Below are 22,986 nucleotides of genomic sequence, written 5' to 3' on the forward strand. Positions count from 1 at the left end.
ACCTGAAGGACTTGGTGTTTGTGAGCTGAGGGGGATAAGACCCTGGGGGACCTGTTCAAGACCCCCAGCCCTGCTGGTATTGTTTCTGAGTGAGCTGAAGGCTGTGTCTTTCCTCCTCTCTAGAGATTAGTCTGGAATCTCAGACCTGTCTAATGTACCCTGTGTGATGGGATCATGGGAGGTCTTCCTGTCGTCACAGTGAAATGGACCCTGGAAAAACTGAGGCTCGGAGGTTTTGTTTTTGGTTTTCTTTGGCAGTGCTGGGGGTTGAACCCAGGGCCTTCGGTGGCAGAGTGCATACTGCCAAGCTGCGCCCCCAATCCAGGCTCTTAAAGGAGGTCTCTGCACCAGACCACACAGGCAGAAGCGGAAAGTTGAGATTTGAACCCAGATCTACCAGTCTCCAAATCTACCCAGCCTCACTGCCTCCCTGTGTGGTGAAGGAAACAATCCTGCCCGTCAGGCCACTCCAGCCCCTGCTGTGGCCACCAAAGAGGAGACGGACAGCAGGAAAACACGACCTTGGGGCTGCTGGGCCAGGACAGGGCAGCGTTGGCTCTCAGCTCTCCCGTGTGGCTGGATGAACTTGATCTGGTCGCTCTCTCAGAGCCTCAATTTCCTCAGGGATATTCCACCCATATCTGACGCTGGAGCGAGGGTTGGAAGACCGTGAACGTGGGTGGTGGTCCTGGTGCCCAGTCTGTTCAGGAAGCAGTCCCCCCTGTGGCCTGGGTGGCTCCTGTGGGAAGGCCATGAGGTGGGCAGGTTCATTCATCCTGTGGCCTCAAGGAGCCTCTGGGGACCTGCCAGGTTGGTCCCTTGCGAGAGCTCATCAGACAGCTTTGAGGCAGGGTCCGGCCTTTGCTCACGCCTTTGGCAAACCAGCCTCTCAGGTTGTTTCTGTTTATTTATTTATTGTTTTGGTTTAGGGTTGTTCAGCCACTGCCCCCCACCCTCAATTGGGACAACCAGCTCTCCTGCCTGGTGAGGGAATGGCTTCTCCCAGTCCTTTCCCTGTCCCTGAGTCCTGGTACCATATGTCCACATCACCCAGTTGACTCCTAGTCAAGGTTCAGTTTAGTTTTGTAAATAAGTGGCAGTTTCTCCTGGTGTTTTGACTTTGCTTATGTAACACGTGTGTCCCCAGCAGAAGGGTCGGCTCCTGAAGTGAAGGACAGCCTCCTGTCTCCCCGCCTCACACACACTCTGAACTCCGCAGAGGGCCCCAGTACTGATTCTGTGGAGTAGATGAGTGCGTGAGTGGATAAGTGTGTTGAGCATAGGGGAATAATAAGAAGTCAGAGAATCTTTGTGGAGGGAAGGGTTGATTAAGAGAAAACCACCCCTGGGTGTGCTGGTGCCCGCCTGTAATCCCAGATTACGTCGGAGGCTGAGGTAAAAGGATAGGACATTTGAAGTCACCCTCAGTTTAGCAAAACTGTCTCAAAGTAAAAAAGGCTGGGGATGTAGCCCCGGGGTGATGAGTTCCTGGATTCAATCCCTAGAAGGAGAAAAAAGCACCTGGGCTCCAGGTACTTTTAAGCCACAGAAGGGACTTTAGGCAACGGGCAGAAGTCTTATTTTACAAACAGAAGATCATGAAGCTACTAGAACCCTTTCTTGTTTGGGGTCTAGTGACCATCCAGTTCCAAATCTGTTCGGTCAGGGCAAGGGTGGAGCTCGTGCTGCACTGCCCTCCCCAACCCTCTTCCCTGCCCATCACTGACTTTTTTCCCTTACCCCTCCAGGAACACCCCCAGTGTGCCTGAGCGAGGCCTGCGTCTCGGTGACCAGCTCCATCTTGAACTCCATGGACCCCACGGTGGACCCCTGCCAGGACTTCTTCAGCTATGCCTGTGGGGGCTGGATCAAGGCCAACCCTGTGCCTGATGGCCACTCACGCTGGGGGACCTTCAGCAACCTCTGGGAACACAATCAAGCCATCATCAAGTACCTGCTGGGTAAGCACCAATGGGGACACTAAGGAATGGGCTGCAGGGGGCGCCACCTACTGCACCTGCCAGCTAGGCCTGGTCAGAGGAGGGGCATTGCCCTGTCACTTGCTGTGGGGCCCTGCTGTGTGAGTTATTCATCTCTAGTCTCAGTTTCTTTGTGAAACAGCATTAATAACATCCAAACCGTAGAGGTGCTGGGAATCAAACTCAGGGCCTTGCATATGTTAGGCAGGTGCTTTGTCAAAGTTTTGAAACAGGGTACTTGCAACATTGGCCAGGGTGGCTTCAAATTTGCAATCCTCCTGCCTCAGCCTCCAAAGGAGCTGAGATTACAATCAGGCACCATTGCGCTGAGCCCAAACTGCAGAGCTTTGAGCACTACAGAACACACTGTGATGCGTCAGCCCGTGTGTGACTTATACCAGGTACACAGGAGCTGGTAGCTGTGGTCAGTTTATGTTGTGGCTTCAGGATGCAGCATCATCCTTGGCTAGCATTGACTGAGTTTTGAAAGCTGTGAGCAAATGGAGACAAGGCAGGACATACCACATCAGACTTTAAGGCTACGGCCCAACGAAAGTTGTAACAGCTTATCGGAGAGTTAAGTTGTCCACGTAGGCAGGGGTCTTCCGTGACCTCACAGACTCTCCAAAGTACTTTTGACTTTGGGTTTGATGGTTTCATCCTCAGATTCCAATCCCCCGCCTGCCTTGTGTGCAGCTATATTTCTGGTTCATGTTTGTTGAATTCCCATCAGCCCCACGGAACCCAGAGGGAATTCCAGCGCCAGGCTGCACCCCAGTCCTGACTCAAACCCCTTGGCAGTAGGGACCTTTTCCTGCTGCCCCCTGCTGTCCCCTGTCCTGGGACCCTAAATGCTGGGAAGGGCCAGATTATGAAAAAAACAATCCATGCAACCATGCTGGACAGACCTTGGGTTTGACAATACTCATTAACTTTTTGAAAACCACTCAAGACACCCAATATAGGTAAAATGGAAGAAGCTACCTGAGAGGGGACAAATCTTCTCAAAAGGACAGTCATCTCCTTACGAGACAGGAAATGATTCTAATTTGACAATTATGAAATCAAGGCAGCTGGGGCTCTTGGTGAAGGTGGTGAAGGAGTCCTTGACTCGCTCGTTCCTCATGCTGGGGCACAGCTGCCACCAGGTAAACCTACCTGTCCTTTCTCCTTGACCCGGGCAGTTCCTGGGTGGGATGTCCCTCAGCACCCAGTGCAGTGACAGCCTCCTGCTGGTCCCCCAGGGATGGAGCAGGTGGTACGCGAACTGAGAGTAAAGGAATTCTGCAGGCCAAAACGGCCAAGCCCCAGCCTAAGAGGGCCCCCGGCCATCTGAGGCCACCAAAGGTGTCTTCCAAAGGGGGTGCTGCCTTTTGTTTCAGATCTGGAAGCTCAAGTAGCAAATATGTCTGTGGTTTCAAGGCTACAACTCAGGACAGTCCCTTCCCTAGAGCCCAGTGACACAGCCGGGGCCTTGGCAGGACCATAACGAAGCTGCGGGTGTCCAGACATGTAGCAAGGTGGGCTGGCCCCCTGCGGTAGCCGCAGGAGCTGGGTTCAGTGCCGACTCTCACTGAGGGGTCTGGGCCAGTCCTGGAGCCTGGTTGTTCATTGACACACTGGCAACTGCGCTCCTCCAAGTTGTAAAATTCAATGGGAAAATATATATAAAGAGCTCTTCTCAGTCTGCACATGATGGTTGCTCTTTGCAGTGGTAGTACTCTCATTTCTCACATTAATCCCCGCACAGGACTGTATGGTTCACAGAACGCTTTTGAACTGTCATCCCATTTTATCCTGTAGGGTGGGAGCTGGGGAGGTATCGTTCACCTCATTTGGTAGATGAAAAAACTGAGGTTCAGAGAGGTCCTCAAGATAGGCTCATAGTTGGCCTGATTCCTGGTCATGTGCCCTTTCCCCTGTCCCATGCCCTCTCCTCAGGTATGAGGGACAGACATAACTCCCTTGTCACTGCGTTGAAGGGAGCACAGAACACTGAGGGCTGGAGGAGAGTGGGAAGGACACTGGCATCTTTTGAGTGTCTATTATGTTTTATGCTGTTTATATCTACTGCCTCTTTAATTCTCATTAGCATCCTGGGACTTAGGGATTATCGTTCCCATTTTATAGATGAGGAAACTGAGGCTCAGAAATGTGAGATAATGGAGGGGGGCTCGTGCTCTGGGGGGCAGAGAGCATCGAGGGGGGGAGGAAGAAAGATGGACAATTAGGCCCAGAACCAGTCCTTTTGCTTTGTGGTCAAGGGGGCTGGCCTCCCACTGGCCTGGAGCTGATTCTTACTGGGAGGACCTTAGACCTGTGCCAAGACTGGATCCATCCTGTCCTGTTCCCTGTACGTTGGCAGGGCTCATGAGGAGTGGCCTCCAGGCCTGGGCTATAGCCTTACATCACCATGTCCCTGAGAGTCCCATTGGACATGGAAAGCTGCTCTGAGCCGGGCACAGAACAGCCGGCACCAGGCGATCAAACCCTTGACCCCAGGGCCAGGGGCTGATGGTATCAGGAGGCAGACCAGAGAGCTGCGAAGTCTGGTGGCCTTGGCATAAGCTTGGCCGCTGCCAAGTGACCTGCTTCTCTCCACCGGAGCTCCAGTCTCTGTGAAATGGAGGAGCCAGTGCCACCGAGAGTGAGGCTGCTGTGACACTGACTGGCACGTGTGGTTCAGAGGGCCACGCACAGGGCCTGGCACCCACCGAGGGCTCAGCAGGGCATAGGCGCCCTTCTTGGTGGGGTGGGTTCCACCCCACCTTCATCCTGACTTCATCCTGACAAGCTGTGTGACTGCAGAGAGCCACCAGCCTCTCAGGCCTCAGCTCTCCACCTGTAAAGTGGCGTCTAACTCACATGGTTAATAAGGATACTCTAAGGGAAAGGATCACTGCTTATTTTATTTCTCAGGGAAGCACTGACGCGGACCTGGTTCCAGAGCAGGCAGTACAGGCACTTCCGCGCCACCGAGGCTCTTGGGTTACTTCATTTTATTCCTGTGGTGCGTTCAAGTAGGCACCAGTATATTCCCATTTTACAGATGAGACTCACAAAGACAAAAGAAATGTATTTCCCAGGAAAAGGTGGAGCTGGGATCAGCTATGGGGCCTCAAAACTTCTGTCCTTTGTTTCCTGGCTCTCCTTGACAGGCCCCGAGTGTCGCTGCTCAAGAGATTGGCTAGGCAGCGCCTCTGGCCTCACGGCTCCCATCTGCAGTGGCTGCTTGGTCTAGCTTTGCAGGCCAGCCAAGCCCTGGCCTAGGCCTGACTCAGTACTGGGGTCACCTTCGCATCACACTGACCAGAGGCTTGGAAGGCACATCCTGGGGTCCCATCCCCATCAGGGTTACTCCTGGGGATTAGTCTACAACAGCCCCTCACCTGTGGGCCTCGATACCTGGGTGGACACTGGAACGAGAGAGTGCTCAGGTTCCTCTGAGGTCACCCAGAGCAGACTTCTTTCTAGATGGACAGAGGAAAAGGATATTTGCAGTGCCGGCAAGGACGGCGTCCACTGGTCCAGAGGACAGCAATTACCATCCATGTGCCAAGTGAGCTTGGGCAAGCTGTGCATTTCTTTCATGGGTGAATTCATCCCAGGCCCTCAGGAAATCCAGAGACCTGGAACAGGTGGGCTGAACTAGGATTGTGGGTGTCCTCCTTGCAGCCTGCTGGCTGGAGGGAGCGACCTCAGCTGTTCAGAACACAGGCGCCTCACTGCACTCTGCCACTCCCCCAAGAGACATACAAGCACTACCTTGTGGACTTAAGGGAGACAAGAGTGTGGCCTCACCAGGTACAGGGGCGCAGGCCTGTAATCCCAGCCACTTGGGAAACCAAAGCAGGAGGTTCACAAGTTCAAGGACAGCCTCAGCACCTTAGCGAGGCCCTAAGCGACTTAGTGAGACCTTGTCTCGAAATGAAAAAGAAAACGGGCTGTGGATGAGGCTCAGTGGTTAAGCGACCCTGGGTTCAGTCCCAGGTACCAAAAAAAAAAAAAAAGTGTGGCCTCACATCATCGGGGAAGCCAAGAGACAGGCCCCTCACTCCTTAGCCTGGCCCTTGCCTGAGGCTTTCCCACTGTGCTTGGATCAGATATTCCAGCCTCTAGAGTGCCCCCACCCAGCCCTTCAAGACCCCATCGACCCACTGCCTCTATTGTGTTTTCCAAGGGCTTCTTAGGGCTTGAGCTACACGTGCATCATGGTGCTGCCAGGTTTACTCTACAATATCATATATATATATATATATATATATATATATATATATATATATATATATATATATATATATATATATCATAAATCATAACAAAAAAAAACGTAATGCAAGCTTGTAACAATTCAAGCATTACCAGGACCATAAGGAAAAGTTTACAGCCTCCTTCCTTCTATCTCAAACACAATATACACATGCACGCTACTCCAGCAGCATGAGATGTGTCCATGTCACTGATCTGGCAATGAATCAGGTCACCCTATGTCATCGCTCATGGTTTTGTTTTTTTTATGTTTCCCACATTTGCTGTTTCATCTTCCTGCCCTCTGTGGACAGGCTGTGCCTCTGAAATGCTGGCTCTGTGCGGGGCACATTCTGAGGATGGGGTCACTCTGGGGTCCCAAGGGCATAGAAATTGTTTGGCAACCTGAGACCAGACCACAGAGTTTCCAACTGCCTGGATACTTCCTTCTTGGGGCCCTGAGTTCCAGAAACTTCCCCAGTCACTTCCCCAAAGTCCCGGAGAGGAAAGACAGCATCCCATTTAATCGGGCCACTTCTTCCTCTGGGAGTTTTTATTGGAACGCCCTTTCCCACATCACTCCTCAGGAGCCTGCGCGAGCCCAGGCAGGCAGAGCGGTGACCCAGGGGGGCAGGGCGGTGACCCGGGGGGTTGTGGGACAGGGAGGGGGGGAGCTGGGAATTCCATGGTCTCCCTGGCTGCAGCAGGACTGCCTGGTCAGGGACGTGTGGGGCCCCCACTTGGCCATCAGGGCAGGACCTGTGTTTGTTTTAGATAAAAACCACAGACTCACTTCCAACAGTCACAGGCCTCCGGAGCCCCATCCTGCTGGGGAAAGGGGGAGCTGATAAAGAAGGCGACTTGTTCTGCAGGAGAAAAAAAAAAATAAGGATACCATGTGTCATTGCCATTCCTGGTGCCTACTGCAGGCCAGGCCCTGCACCGAGATCTCATGGACACCCCATGGGGATTCAGCATCATCCTCGCATTTCAGAGACTGGGAGAAGGTTAGGCCCAGGGAGGGGAGGGGAGGCACCTGCCTCGGAGGGCAGAGCCCACAGCGGCTTGGGCTTGCTGGAATTTGGACTCAGGCCGTTTAGGCCTCTCTGGGGACTGGCAACCCCTGTGTGGGTGTGGCCATGTGTGTACATCCCATCCTAACAGTTCCCACTGCGGCTCTTACTAGTACCATACCCAATTTATAGGTGAGAGGTTGGGTAACTTACTGGAGGTCGCACGAGTCAGTGGAGTCAGTGGCTGAGGCCCAGGGCAGAGGTCCACTCGGGGGTCTGGTAGAGATCCCCAAGTGTCTGAACCTGAACTTCAGACCAACGCTCTTCACTTGCCACTGGTTCCCTGGGCTCCATATCCTGGTAAAGGCAGCTTCTTGCCCAGGCTGAGGAAGCCTGGCACCATTCCTGACACTCTCACCCCTCCTCTGCTGGCCCATGCCCCCATCTTGGCCCATCTGATCTACTCCAGTGGCCTCCACCTGGCCATCTTGCTTCAGCACTTGTCCCTGGAGCCCTTGAGTGAGGAAGGAGAGGAGGTGGGAGAATCCCGGGGGCTCCAGGAAGCAGAGGTGGGAAGAGGCACTTGAACTTCCACCAGGGCTCCTGCCCCAGCCAGAGCTGGAAGCAGGGTCCAGGTGTGGTACCCCTGGAGGGGGTGTAGCACAGCACACACCTGCATTTCCTCTCCATGCAAATCCTGGGTGGCACCAGCCCCTCACCCTCCTCCCCTGAGGTGACATCCTGCCTTGTTAAACACGGACACTGAGCTCTCTTCTTTGAGCACATGTTGCTGAAGGCCTACTTTGTGCCTGTTCAGGTTCTGGGGACACAGGGATGACTAAGACACAATGTGGGGCGAGGCAGCCCACGCAGCCCCACTCCTGCTCCACGTCAGCCTCCTCCTGCCCAAGCAGGGCTTCCTCTGGCCGCCTTCCCAGGCCTCTCCCACCATCCTCTCATGGCTTCCGGCACCTTCTCTTCACACTCCCCTGTGTGGAATCAGACACTCTTGTGACTTTAGTTGCCATCTGTTCACCACTGGGCTTCCAGCTTCCGCGGACGGGTCCATGCATCTCCATACCCAGCCTGGCAGCCACCAAACGCCAAAAACACACAGCTGTGGGAAAGTCAGTGAGCAGGACCCCAGGTTGCTTGAGGAACTTTGAGCTTGGTTGGGGAGCCTCTCAACAAAGGAGAGAGGGAGGCCATGCTTGAAGGTGGTGTCCTTGACCTCCAGGTGCTAGGGAAGGAAGGGCCAGGCAGCCTCAAGCTGGAACTCAGAATATGCTGTGATAGCACAGCCAGGCTGTTCCTGGTGAGCCTTCCACGGGCCTCTTATCTGGGTGGCCTTGGGCTCTGGAGGAGGGAGATGCCAGGCCCTCTAGCTGTGCACAGAGCACCTTCCCTAACAGTGGCCCTGGCATTCAGGGACATGACTGGAGCCAGATGTGGATGGTGAGGCGCAGCTTCTGGGCCTGGCAAATGATGACAGTTCTCCTGCTTGTCCTTCCAAGAGCCTAGCTGCTGGGAAGGGAGAAGTATTACCATAGAGCTGAGGCCCCTGGGGTGAGGGATTCCCCCCTGCCCCCCCATGCTCTGCTTCCTGAGTCTGGGGTGTGGCAGCAACCCTAGCTCCGCCCCCTTTCCCTCCTTTGTCCCCAGGAAGCCTCACACAGGTGTCTCCAGAGTCCAGCGGCAGCCCTTGGTCTCCAGGGCAGGGTTTGCCCCTCCCTGTTCAAGCCCCCAACCTCCGTCTCTCGCTCAGGGCCTTCTGGCTCTGATCTGCCTTCAGTCCAGCCCCTCGCATGCCCATCCCCTTTCCAGGGCTACCTTCCAGACCTCAGATAGAATGGGCTTGATGCCCTCTGACCAATGATAACCATGGTGCTATTTATGCCAGAATGGAGGGACGGGGAGCCTTCTGGGGTGAGGACTGGAGAAGCTTATTAGAGACTGGCCAGGAAGTGACTCGTGCCCTTGGCACCCAGCAAATGCCACACTCTTTCCTTTTCTTCCAGCAGCAAGCCCTTCCTGCTTCCTTCCTTGGCCCCACGCTGTCCACTCCCTCCACCCAGTGCCCTTTCCCCTTGTTTCTACCTGGAGACCGCCTTTGTTTCTCTTTGAGACCCAGCTCCAATAGAACCTCCTCTGGAGGCCCCCCCACCCCCAGGCAGAGCGGGGTGCTTCTATGTGTTCCAGAGCCTCTGCAGTGTTAAAGCACTTTTGTGTACTGTATTCCTTCCTTCGCACATCTATGTCCCCGTTAGACCGTAAGCTCTTTGGGGATAGAGAGCAGGTCTTAATTTTGTGCCCAGAGTGCTGAGAATGTTCTGGAAGGAGTATCATAGGAGAGGCTCTGGGTAAAAAAAAAAATAGTCTGAGAAAGGATGGAAGCAAGTGGGGTTTTAGCTGGGTCCCATGCCGAAGCCTCCTGGGGTTGAAGACATTGTTGTCTGGTCCCAGAGTACCCACAGTACCTGGCACAGAGCAGCCCTTTGATCTGATGGATGGATGGATGGGTTGATAGAGCCCCACGAGAAAGGTGCCTGTGGAGGAGGTGGGTTTGGAGAGATCTTGGGAGAAAGCAAAGGAAGAGGTTTAAGGTCAGAGAACAACTAATTTGAGAGAAGGACAAGTGGCCAGATGGATGCAGGGGCCAAGAATCTGGCATGGTCTGGAGTGGAGCTCTGAGACAGACATGCAGGCCCAGAAACCCCAGCACATAGTAGGTCCTGGGGACCTGAGTACTCAAACTCACCAGGTACAGATGGGGACCTTCTGTGCTGTGCTCACACAGGAGGGTGCCCTTCAGCAGGCGGCTCTGGACCAGGGACTAAGGAAAGGGAGGATGGGAAGGGAGTCTCTGGGTGGGTGGGTGGGTGGGGGTCTGAGAACCAAAGAGGATGAGGTGCTGCTTGCCTGAGCTGGGGAGGGACGGGGAAAAGAGCCCTTGGAGTCATCTGCAGGTCTGTTGACTGCACCTGGCCCCCCGAGGAGGAAGCGGAAAGTCAATTCACAGTGAATGAGGCATTTCAGGCTTCACTCAACCCCAGTGTTTCTCACAAGGAAGGTCAGCTGGGATCTGAAAGCCAAGACATGGCTCTGTCCCAGCACCAGGCAGGGGAATTCCTGCCCCGTGTTGGCTGGCAGGGATGCCAACTGTCCTGCTGGGTGGGCCTGGGCTGCCATGCCAGGGACAGGTCCTCAGGCCCAATCAGCAGATGGGCAGAGACAGGGCATGCCCTCCTGATCTGCACCCTGCTAGGATGGGGGCACTCATACCCACTGGGGCTGGCTGCTCCTGCCTGACAGCAGCTGCCCTGACGGCTTCACAGTGGGGAGCACTGAGGCTCCAAAAGAAACTTGCCTGGGGATCCCCAGCAGGTAAATGGGGGCTTATTCAATATCTGCTATCTCTTATCCTTCTAGAAAATTCCACAGCCAGCTCAAGTGAGAGAGGAAGGCCCAAGTATACTACCGCGCATGTATGAATGAAACCAGGATCGAGGAGCTCAGGGCCAAGCCCCTGATGGAGCTGATTGAGAAGGTGAGTCCCTGGGACACACTCTCGCCTCCTCCTCCTGCCGTGCCTCCTGCCAGCCCCTCTGGCTGCAGCTCTCAGGCCCACTGGTGCTCAGCCACCCCCACACCTCCAGCCTCCACACCCAGCTGGAACATGCAGCCTGTCTGTCTGCCACTGCGTGTACATGCACGTCTGTGTGTGGGGGGACTGTCTGTTGTAATGTGTGGGGTTGTGTGTCAGCATCTGTTGAGGACATCTAAGTGTCTCAGTGCATCTGCGTGGGTCTTGGGGACGGTATTCACTGGGAATCTCTTCCTCTGGATTGCCACTTCATTTTCTTCAGGAGGTGGGTGTGAGTGTGCAAGAGGTGTGTGTTGTTCCAGAGAAACCCACAGGGAGTCTTAGGCCAGCAACAGAGCCAGACCTGCTGGCTGGAGGCCTCACCTTGCTCCTGAGCCCAGGAGAAATCTTCCCTCCGGGCCAGGCTGCCTGGCACAGACGGAGATGGCTGTGGCTTTTCTGGCCACCCCTTGCTTGCTCAAGGGCTTGCCATCCTATCTCAGTTCGGGGAAGGTATTGCTGCAGGCATGGGGACTCTCCCAGTCCCTCCTCTCTGGCACAGGCCCCATGTGCCAGTGTGTGCCAATCCTGGAGGACCAAAGAGATTTTTTTTTAAATTCCAACTTGGAGAGAGACCAAGGTAGACCATAGCTTATCAGCCTTTTTAAAAATACAGAGCCTTATTTCCCGTAGTCACAATTGGATTTATGTCTTAATAGTAATCATGTTTGTGTGATTGATTGTCCAACAAATGAACAGCACATGGGGCAAAGTCTCTGGGATTCACAGCTCAGTTGTCAAGGATGAGTCTTTGCTCCCTCCGTGGGTCTCCAGGTCACAGGTCAGAAGCCCTTTAATTTGCCCTGGACGCTCCCAGAGGTCAGATGACTGCTCCAGGGTCACAGAGCAAGTCAGCTGCGGGACCAGAATTTGCATACAGTCTCCTTACCACCTTCCCCTCCCTATTCTGCTCTGCCTTCTCCCAGCTTGGAGGCTGGAATATCACAAGTCCCTGGGCCAAGGACAACTTCCAGGACACCCTGCAGGTGGTCACTGCCCACTACCGAACCTCACCCTTCTTCTCTGTCTACGTCAGTGCAGACTCTAAGAACTCCAACAGCAATGTGATCCAGGTGAGCAGGCCTGGGCCAAGGAAAGGGTGTGGCCTCCTGGGGTGGAGGGAGACCTGCCCTGGGCCGAGGCAGCAGGCTCTGGTTTCTAAGCCGGGCTTATTTCTTGCAGCCCCAAACAGTGAGATTTTTACAGGCAAGAGACTATGAGAGGGCAGACTACCCATCTTGGTGGGCAGCTCATCGTGGGCCTCAGAAGTGACGAGTGATATCAACTTCTGTGCACAGCTGTAGCCACCTCTTTGTCCCCTCCCTTAGCCTCTGGCTCTGTGGTGCTGCTTGGAATGCTTTTGGTCCATCTCTCCCACCAGAGCCTGCCCAAGGCTGAGGAACAGCACACCCAGCAGAGCCCCCAGATTAGGGGTCATAAAGGCTTAGTTCTCAGCCCCCAACTGTGCCACACACTCACTGTGTGACCTTAGCAAGAGGCTCAACCTCACTGAGCTACACTTCCCTTTTCACCCTAATGAACTATATAATAGCAGCTACCCAAGGTGCGTCAAGGTATAGCCAGAAGGTTCCAATGGTAGCCATCAGGAATTGACCCTCCTCTGCCTGCCCCACTCTCAGGAAACCCTGTACTGACACCGTCCTCTTGAATCCTCATTCCAGCTCCGAAGGTTAGGTATTATCTCCCTAACTTTCTGGGCAAGGAACCTGGGGATCAGAAAGGTTAAGTAACTTGGGTTAAGGTTAAGTCACCTGTGTTGGCTCCTCGCCACTTGGGAAGGGTTTACAGAAGTAGGGTGCATTGCTGAAGCCCAGGGTTGTTTAAAGAGGAAGGAGGCTCTGTCCAGCCCTCAGAAGGGCCCAGGTCCCTGCAGCTGACCCCACAGGTGGGCAGGAACGTGTCTGTCTTATCACCGAGTGATCCCATCTGTGACTTCGGCTACCAGCTTGTGCTCCTGCTGGAACGTGAGCTGGTCCTCGGTGCCTGGTGTGAGAAGTCCTGGGGCAGGCAGAGGCCGCAGGAGACACACAAGCCTGCAGCAGGGCCTTCCTCTCACTCTGCCTCCCTCTTTAGGTGGACCAGTCTGGCCTGGGCCTGCCCTCCAGAGATTACTGCCTGAACAAGACTGAAAACGGAGAAGGTGAGTGCGTCTTTGCGGTGGTTCTCCCACCGTGTCCTCCACAGCATACCTGGGCAGGTCTTAGAAGCTGGGGGAACACAGGGGTATCACTTTCCTGATGGGCAACAGGCAGCCCAGGCAGGGGAGGGATGCCCCCAGGCTCGCTAGTTCATATGCAGGCAGGGTGGGCACAAAGGGCAGGGGTTAGGTGTCATTTGTCCCCATTGTAGAGAGCTGGCAGTAGCAGCCCCCACCATTTGAGGGTCTCAGACCTTTTATATACCTCACCTCTAACCCTCCCAGTCACCCCAAAGTCACTCAGCTTCTCTGAACATCATTTTCTTCATCTGTCAAATGGATATTCATTTTACCTTGCCCTATACAGAGGAAGAAATAAGTCTCAGACACAGAAGTGACCTCTTCAAGGTCACACAGCCAGTAAGTGGGGAGATCCAGAGCCACAACCAGATCACCTCCAACCGCTCACAGCTCTCCCTTCCCCTGCCCGGCCCACTGAGGCTCACTCACCTGTCCACGGGGCTTGAGGTCCAGTAGGAGAGGGAGACATTACTTAACGGACCACCCAACTAGATGCCAACTGTATACATTGTGATCAGGGCAGAGGGAGCCGAGAAAGGACTTGATTCAGCTCTAGGGACGTGGTGGCAGAGGGTGGTTCAGAAAAGGTGCATTTCCAGAACAGGAAGATGGCTGAGGACGAGCCCTGAAGGCAGGGCCAGAGCAGCAGGGGCCAGCCTCAGGGAGCTGTGTGTGTGCAGAGGCGGTGGGCTTTACCAGGAGCGCCACGGACACCAGTGAAGACACACAGTGCCAGAATCCTCCCCAGAGCTATTTTCCAGCATGTTTCCTGGGCCCCATGCACAGGGCCGCAGCTGGGCCGGCCTCACCTGGCCCACTGGGTGGCAGGTGACAGCCACTGACAGACAGTTTGGGGGTGCTGGGCCCTACAGGTGCTGACTGGATACCTGAACTACATGGTCCAGCTGGGGAAGCTGCTGGGCGGCGGGGATGAGGACGCCATCCGGCCCCAGATGCAGCAGATCCTGGACTTTGAGACGGCGCTGGCCAATATCACCATTCCCCAGGAGAAGCGTCGGGACGAGGAGCTCATTTACCACAAAGTGACGGCCGCCAAGCTGCAGGTACCCTGTGCACCGGCTACTGCAGGTGCAGGGCCACTGGAGTCGGACAGGGCTCTTGGGGGGAGGGGTCATACCAACTTCATCATGACCATAAAGCCACCCTTGGGAGGAGGTGTTTATGCCCAGGTTACAGATAAACTGGGGCTCAGACAAGTAAGATTACCTGCTAGTGACCACAGAGTGCAAAGGGACTCCAGAGCCAGGCTTCTTCCCTCGCCGGGCTGCTTCGTGTGACAGCGTTTCCCTAGCAGCTCCATGGTTGTGGCGTAAGGCTCACACGGACAGGGGCATTCCCAGTCAGCCAGCAAGGAGCACTAAGTAAAGGTGGGGTGTGGATTCCTACGTTGCTTCTCCCTTTGCTGAACAGGAGATGGAGAGACATGGTCAGGCCCCGGAGGCTCCTGAGGGCAGGGGTGCTGGCCCTTGGACTCAGGCTTGGCTCAGCTCTTGACCATGTACCTAGGCAATATCCAGAAGCGTAACGGGGAGTCAGACCTGCACTTTCTGTGAAACTGTGTCACTCACCAGAGACCTGCTGTCCCCTCTGAAGGTCAGCCTTGCCGAGGCTGCCCCCTGGTGGCTGCTTAGGCCTCCAGGGCCTGGGGTGGATTTTCTACTGCTTCCTTCTTTCTGGTCCGTGTGCTGTTGCTGACCCGCTTGTCCTGGGCCCTGGTGGTCTCCGAGGAATGAGCAGAGTGGTCCCACGTATCTCCCAGTTCCTTGCCCTCAGTCAGGAGCACCTGGTGGCCCTTGCTGTTCTGCTGGGGCGGACCCTGCGCCTGCAGTGGGTTCCACTGGCCGGTCTTCTCCCCGCTCCTCACCCATCCATTCCTTCTTCCTTCGAGGAGGAAGTTCCTGCCCTTTTTTCCTCCTCCATCTGACAGATGTATCAGGAGCCACCTTGGGCCCCACTTTCCTGTGCTTCTGGTCTAGTGGGGACACTAAGAAACAATCCCAGTCTCCCTGCCTAGTGCTGTGGGCGAGAGAAGCAGGGCGCTGAGGCCCAGTGGAGAGGGGCTGGGGAAGCTGAGTGTACACCTGCCCCGCGGGGACCTTGGTGTGTGCAGGGCCTCGTAGGCTTCATTCCAGAAGTCATGCTTCCACTGGGTTTCCTGGGTGAAGTGTGTGTCCCTCTGGCCCCAGACAAAGGACTACAACCAGCCCTGCTCCACCCTGGCCTAGTGGACAGCAGTTTGGGAGTGTTGAGTCCCAGGGCTGACCGGATACCTGAACTACATGGTCCAGCGGGGAGGCTGCTGGGCCCCGGGGGTGAGGGCGCCACCTGGCCCCAGATGCAGCAGATCCTGGGCTTTCCCCACCTGATGCTTCACCCTGTGCCAGGATCCGCCACCTCAGTTCATGAAGCTCTCGTGAGCCCTGTAACTGGTGACATTCAGGAAACTAACCCACTTTCCCAGGTCTTTGCCCCAGGCCATGCAGTCAGGTGACCCTGATTGTTGACCCAGTTTGAAGGTCTCATCACACACCTCTGAATTCTGTGGCCACAGAAATGTAGAGATTGGCCTGAGAGTCTCCTGCTAGGGACAGGGGAGGCTCTGGGCCACAGCGGAGGCCAGGCAGAGAGGCCTACGGCAGTCAGCTCTGGGGGCAGGGTCGCTGACCCCATCTTAGGGAAAGGATAGACAGTGCCCAGAGCTGGTTCCTGCTGGGGACTCTGATCTAGGCCTCCTAATGCCCAGCTCATGTCACCAGCTCATGTCACAGCTGGGCGACAGGGCTGTGCTGGCGCTTGCTGGCTCAGGGCCCACTGTGCGCTTCTCTTCCCAGCCCTGTGGGGGTTTGCCATCAGTGTTGGTGGGAACATTCACCCAGGGATGACGCCAATCAGCCCCCTACTGAGACCTGGTCGATGACTTGTACCAGCACAATACCGCCTTTGGGAGCTGCCCCCGCTCCATCCCCAGCCTCATTTGTCCTTTGAGATCTTTGTTCCCCAATAGATAAGATGTCCACTTAAACCCAGGAGCAGGGGCTGGGGTTGTGGCTCAGTGGTGGAGCGCTTGCCTTGCACGTGTGAGGCACTGGGTTCAAGTCTCAGCACCACATATAAATAGATGAAGGTATTATGTCCATCTACAACCAAAAAAAATTAAAAAATAAAAATAAATAAACCTTGTCATGTATGTAAGAAATAATAATAAATAAAAATAAATGAATAAATAAACAAACAAACCCAGGAACAATGGCCTTGGGGTGGAGCCCAGTGGTAAAGCCTGTGCTTACCTGCTCAAGGCCCTGAGTTCAATCCCCAGCACCCCGCCAAATACACCCACAGTAAAGCCATATAACCTCAGGAAAGTCACCTTCCCTGATCAGCAAACTCAGCCTCTGTGAATTGGGGGTCTTGTGGCTGACTGCCTGTCCCAGCAGGCGGGGTGGATCTTAGGTGGCTTTATGGGTACGGTTTTCCTGTATGAAGGGAATGCATTTCTCACTTCCTGTTTTTGTCTTACATTTCACCCTTTCAAGAGAATAGAGAATGGGGTTTGAAATCTGCCAGGCCCAGGGTCACTTTTGGAGGGTCTTAAGTGATGATCGTAATTTCTGGGATTGCTAGCTAAGTCAGGTGCCCATCCAAGTGACTGACATATAGAGGCGTCTTTGCTAAAAGACGAGATATGCAGCCCAAAGCCTCATGTTCTGTAAAACTGCATACTAAAAATAACTGAGCGTGTGGGGAATACAGGGCCAGAGCAGACACATTGTGCAGCTCTGCTTGAGGAGGTGACACCAAGGGACACACGCCAGCATTGAAGCCCGAATCCTATGTGTTTGCACTTAAGTTGGGCCGCTTGGGCCGGCGTCAGACTCACAGAGACAGGTGGGGGTAGGAAGTGGAAAGCACAGAGTTCAAGTCTTGCAAAAGTCATCTGCAGCTGGGTGAGCCACATCCCCAGGCCTTTTTATTTTTCATTTTGAGACAGGGTCCCACTAGGTTGCTGAGGCTGGCCTTGAATTCGAGATCCTCCTGCCTCAGCCTCCTGGGTTTCTGGGATTATAAATGTGCAAGATATTTTACCACAATTTATTTTTAAAATGTTGTAGGACTTTATAACAAAAAGCTGCAACCTCAAGAGGGATAGCTCGCATGGCTGGAGGCTGCTGCTGCAGGAGATGCCGGCCGTGACGTGGAGGTGTTGGGGGAGACACCTCTGCGCAGGGCACCTTGGGGTGCCAAAGGGAAAGCGAGATCTGTTGGGAGCTGACAGTTATGAAAAGCCAAGTCTCTCTTTGGAAAGCCCTTGGGTACAGGGTTTTTTTTGGGTCACCTTAAAACAGAGCTGCTGGGGCTGAGGTTGTGGTTCAGTGGTGGAGCGCTCTCCTAACGTGGGTGAGGCACTGGGTTCAATCCTCAGCACCACATAAAGATACATAAATAAAAACAAAGGCATCCTGTCCACCCACAACTCAAAAAATACTTAAAAAAAAAAAAAAAAACAGAGCCGGCGCATGCTAGTGCATGCCTATAATCCCAGAAGCTTAGGAGGCTGAGGCAGGAGGATCAAGAGTTCAAGGCCAGCCTCAGCAACTTAGTGAGGCCCCAAGCAACTTAGCTGCCTCAAAATAAAAAGGGCTGGGGGTGTGGCTCAGTGGTAAAGTGGCCCTGAGTTCAGACCCCAATAACTCCCCAAAACAAACAAGTGCAAATAGCCGGGGGCCTGGTGTGTGCAGGGCTGAGCTGCAGGACTCTCCCTTCTTGTTGCAGTCATCACCAACTTTGCTGTCCCAGCTCCCCACTTGGCAGCCTCACTTGTGGACCACAATTTACCCCCGCAACGCTGGCCTTCCTGAATGTTGGATCCTCTGCAGCAGACTGCTGCTGCTGATACTCTTGTTGAGTGGGACAGTGCTGGCTTCTGTGTGTGACCCTCCCAGTTACCAGATACACGGGACTCATTATCATGATGATCCCTGTTTTTCATATGAGGTGCTGAGGCACAGAGGGGCACATTAACTTATTAAAGGTTGCACAGCTTATAAGCAAGGAAGCTAGACCAGGAGCCCAGTCCAGCTCCTGATTCTTAACTGTTAGGGGTCTGAGGCTCCATTCTTCCTCTGTAAATGGGGATAATTGTGGCCACTGCTTGGTCAGTTGGGCAGTGGCATATGCCACATGGGAAGGGCGTGGTGACGGTGGCGGCTGCTGTGCCTGCTACTGCTGCAGCCTCTCCTCCCACCCTGGTTCCGCTTCAGATGAGGTTTGCCTCTGGCTCCTGGGGACGCTGCCTCTGCCTGGAGCTCCATCAGCACCATGGTCCCAGGGAGAGGCACAATGACACCTTCTGAGGGACACCCAAAGACGGGGCTGAGGATAAGCCACCCTCCAGCCTCACGCTGTCCCCTTCCCTCGCAGACCTTGGCACCGGCCATCAACTGGCTGCCCTTCCTCAACGCCATCTTCCACCCCGTGGAGATCAACGCGTCCGAGCCCATCGTGGTCTATGACAAGGACTACCTGGAGCAGGTCTCCGCCCTCATCAACGCCACGGACAGATGGTGAGGCCGGCAGCCCTGTTGGGCAGGAGGGGCAGGAGGCGGCAGGGCGGCCGGACGCAGGGTGCTGCACCCTGGTGGGCTTCCCTGAGAGGCAGCAGAGGGTGCTGGTCCCCTGGGCAGCTTCAAATCCTGCTGCCTTCAGCCAGCTGTGTAGCTGTGGCATGTCCCTTGTCCTTTGTCGGGGTCATACTGTCACCCATAAGATGGGGATCAGATAGCACCTACCAAGCAGGGGATTCGTGAGAGTCACACAAAATGATTCATGTTTTAACACCGTGCCTGTCATGGAACAGGACTCCGCCAATACCACCCATAATTTTTGGTTAATACTTACGGGTTTTTTATTTTATTTTATTTTTTTATTTCAAAGGCTTATAAAAATGTTTAAAATTACAGAAAAATAGGAAAAATGTAAAATTATTCAAAATATTACTCTTGGTCATTTTGGGGGGTGTTTTTGTGTGTGTGCATATCAGAGAGAGAAGGTGTGAGGGAAGGGAGGTTTCCAATCCATAGCTCTTCTTTCTCCTTAATGTGACTAGATGGATAATCTACTTTTCCCTTGACTTTTCATTTTTATTTTAGTAGTAGGAGTACTGATGATTGAACCCAGGGGCACTTAACCACCGAGCCATATCCCCAAACTTTTTGTATTTTATTTAGAGACAGGGTCTCACTGAGTTGCTTAGGGCCTTGCTGTTGTTGAGGCTGGCTTTGAACTCACTGTCCTCCTGCCTTAGCCTCCTGAGCTACTGGGATTACAGGCATGTGCCATCGCTCCAAGCCTTGCCTTTACTTTCATTATGAATATTTCCCAGTGCCATCCCAAACCGTCTGTGAGGATCATTTTTATAGTTGCATAGTATTCCGTCAACTGTTCATACAATATTTGCCACACTCTCCCCATAGTCAGGCTTTTAGGGTGATTCCGGTTGAGGTTAGATGTTCAATATAGTGAACATCTTTGTACTAAGGTAACATCTTTGCAAACATGACTCAGCCACAGATAGGTTCCTGTGCCCTGTGGGTGGGGGACTTGGGAACGGTCATTCATGGAAACCTGGTGGCCAGAGCTTCCTTTCCTGCCCCTGATGCTCTAAGGCCTCTACTTCCTGTCTGGCCTTCAGCAGGGAATGGCAGCCTCCTCCCCACTGTAGCATACACCACCAGGCAAGTCTCTAGGCAGCAGCTTCACAGGTTCAGACACAAAGCAGCTAAGCAGCAGCATGTGTTGAGCACTGCTGGTATGCAAGTGATTGCACTGGACACTGGGGGGTTCTAGGTGGAGCGCCAGGCATTCCTCGGAGAGTTACATTCCATCTGCTTGGAAGGCAGCCGCCATCCGAGCACCCAGGTAGGCTAGGAAGGAGGCTGGGGTGAGGCTGTTCGGGAGCCCCGGGCATTTCTGAGCCAGCGGTCCTCTCGCCCCAGCCTGCTGAACAACTACATGATCTGGAACCTGGTGCGGAAAACAAGCTCCTTCCTCGACCAGCGCTTTTAGGACGCCGATGAGAAGTTCATGGAAGTCATGTACGGGACCAAGAAGGTGAGCTGTGACAGTGATTCCCAGGTTCATGCTGAGCACCTACTGTGTGCTCTGCCCTGGGCTGGGGGCTGGAAAGACCACTGTACCCTCAGGGCTGTGGCACTTACGAGGGCTGAGTCTAGGAGGAGAATGAAGAGGCCACTGAAGGGTCCATTTGGGGTCATGGGAACACTGATGGGGACTTAGGTGGCTTAGAGGCTTCTGGAAGGAGGTGGTTAAGCCAAGCACAAAGAGGAGTCTTAGCAACTCAGCTGGTTTGCAGAGAAGGTAGTCTCTGTTCTGACACTCCAGCTGTGGAGATGTCAGCACTCTCCTTATGTAACTGTGACTCTAAAGGTGGGGACTTCTTCCTCAGAAGCATCAAACACATCAAACACCTGCTCACGAGGGTTCCCTGATTCTTATCCTCCCTGTTTGTAGTCGGGGGAACCCCAGTCCAGATCCAGGCCTCGGGTTCTCTTCGGGGCAGGAGTCCCAGGCCCCAGACCCAGTAGGCTCCACCCATCTTGAGTGCCCCCAAACCTCTGCGGGTCCCTCTGTAGGAGGCCCCAGGCCTCCCTCCCTCCCGCCGGGGAAGCTTGCCTCCCATAGGAATTCTGATGCCAAGAATGAGGCTGTCACCTCTCATTTATGCATCCAGCAAACAGTTACTCCTGCACTGTCACATGGGCCAGGCCCCAAGCCCAGTGTGGGAATACCAAGATGGGTGGGGTGGGTCTGTGCCCAGGAGCCCTGCCTGCCTGGGAGGTGCCAGGGCTGACCTCCCTCATGTACCAAAGGCTCAGAGAATGGCTGGGAGTGCCCTGGCTGCAGAGCAGGGGAGGCTGGGCAGAGATTTGAATGGGAGGTTCTGCTTCTTACCACACAGCCTTGGGCGGGTCACTTAAATGGGGCAGGGACTCGGTCTTCCCATCTGTGAAAAGGGGTGACTGATCCCTGGGCTCCTTTTCCTCAGGCCGTAAAGTCAGTTCCAAAGGCGGAAGCTTCTGCTGGGCGCCTGGCCGGCTGTCCTCGTGCTACCTGCCTACAGTCTGCAGTTCTTGTTGGGAGGAGGGACCCCTCTCCACTCCCTGCTGGTGCTCCTCCGGTTACAGTGAAGAAGTTACAAGTCGCACAGCCTCTTCAGGGGCCTCTTGGCCCCTCCTTTTCTGCCTGGAGGTGGCCCCCACGTCAGATGAATGCTGCCTGACACTTTCTTCTTTCAAAGAGTTTTCTCCTCATTCCAAAACCTTTGTCGTAGCCAGTCAGAGTGGCCTTTTTGCGGGAAGTCACTGGAGCCAGACTCTCTGGGCTCAAGCCCACCACAGCCACTTGCTCCCTGAGTGCTCCTTTTGGGCTAGTGACTTAACCTCTCTGTGCTTCATTTCTCTTCCTTAGTCTCCCTGGAGCATTCTAGGCGTGGGGCCTGCACACCCTGGGCACTCAGGCGCTCAGTGCTGTCACGGCTGTTGACATCATTACTGCGCCTCTGTCTCCTGCTGGATGTTCTGGGCATTTCCACAGAGTCCTCAAGGGCAGGCCTGCGGTTGATTCAGCTCTAATTCCTGAGACCTGGCACAGTCCCTGAACAGGGGAGTCACTCAGGGGACAAATGCGTGTGTGTAAAGTGAATGGGCTTCTCCAGAGATACGGGCAGAAGATGAGTAAGAATCTGCCCGTGATCCAGCCGTCAGAGCCTCTGCCCATCCTCAAAGTTGGAGGCTCCCTAGCTGTGACCCACTATGTGCTCGGCCTCAGCATATCCAGGCCAAGTCTGTGTCCAGCTGTGGGCTGCCCAGTGACTGGCAGGGCAGCGGGCAGGAGGGAGAGGGGAGCAGAAAGCAGCCATTGGAAACGGACACAGGTTGGGACAGCTAAGCAGAATCCAGGGGCTACACTTAGACTAGAATGGCCTTCCCTTCCTTCTTGACTAGAAAAAAAAAATTAAGTCATAATTTACATACAATAGAGTATTCAATATACCTGGCCATGGTGGCACACTCTGTAATTCCAGGGAGACCCTGTCTCAAAATAAAAATTTGAAATATAGACCAGTTTAGTGTGATGCTAGGGTGGCCCTGGGTTCCATCCATAGCACCCCATTAAGAAAACAAGAAAGAAAGCCCGCCTAGCATGTGTGAAGCCCTGGGTTCAACCCCCAGCGCTTAAAAACAATATGCACACACATATGCATAGAGTGTGGGTGAAGGATACAGTTGGTTGATTTGTGACAATGAAGTCGTGTGTGTGACCACCAGCCCAGTCAGGACAGAGAAGGTTTCCATGGCCCAGTTACCCGGCATGCCCTCGGGCCCCTCCCTGCGTCTCCCCGAGGTGCTGCAGATGGGCAGCCGAGTCCTACGCTGCCTGCCTGGCCGCCTGGCTCAGTGAGTCTGTGGAATTCGTCATGTTGTGGCATCTCTGAGTAGCTGGTTCCTCCGTGCTGCCAAGTGGTATGTCGCTGTAGAAAAACACCACATTTTGTTTATCCATCTGTCTGCCGATGGGCATTTGGGTTGTTCGCAGTAGGGCTGGTGTAAAGCAGGCTGCCCCAAGCTGGTTGTCACGCCTGTTCCTCAGGGTTAAGAGGACCCTGAAGCTGGACCAGTTTCCATAAGCAGGGTCATCACACCTGGTCATTCACACTCTCCATGGGGGGATGGCCAGGCAGGGGGCCAGTATGCTGAAACCCTCCCAGTGCTCTTTATCAGCTCTTTATCTGGGGAGCTGCAGCCCAAGACCATTTCTGGTTCATAC

The 22,986-nt window shown here is 54.3% G+C and overlaps 1 protein-coding gene across 1 annotated transcript in view; it reads left to right on the top strand.

Moving 5' to 3' along the window:
- Positions 1-22,986, top strand: part of LOC143387394 (endothelin-converting enzyme 1-like) — a 68,252-nt gene that overhangs the window by 32,475 nt on the left and 12,791 nt on the right. Inside the window, 8 exon segments of the mRNA XM_077108289.1 lie at positions 1,749-1,961; positions 10,670-10,690; positions 10,693-10,787; positions 11,810-11,956; positions 12,978-13,052; positions 13,995-14,186; positions 18,562-18,704; positions 20,136-20,250. Coding sequence (XP_076964404.1) covers positions 1,749-1,961; positions 10,670-10,690; positions 10,693-10,787; positions 11,810-11,956; positions 12,978-13,052; positions 13,995-14,186; positions 18,562-18,704; positions 20,136-20,250 — 1,001 coding nt within the window.

The sequence above is a fragment of the Callospermophilus lateralis genome, unplaced genomic scaffold (assembly GCF_048772815.1).
Source record: "Callospermophilus lateralis isolate mCalLat2 unplaced genomic scaffold, mCalLat2.hap1 Scaffold_386, whole genome shotgun sequence".
Classification (NCBI taxonomy): domain Eukaryota; kingdom Metazoa; phylum Chordata; class Mammalia; order Rodentia; family Sciuridae; genus Callospermophilus; species Callospermophilus lateralis.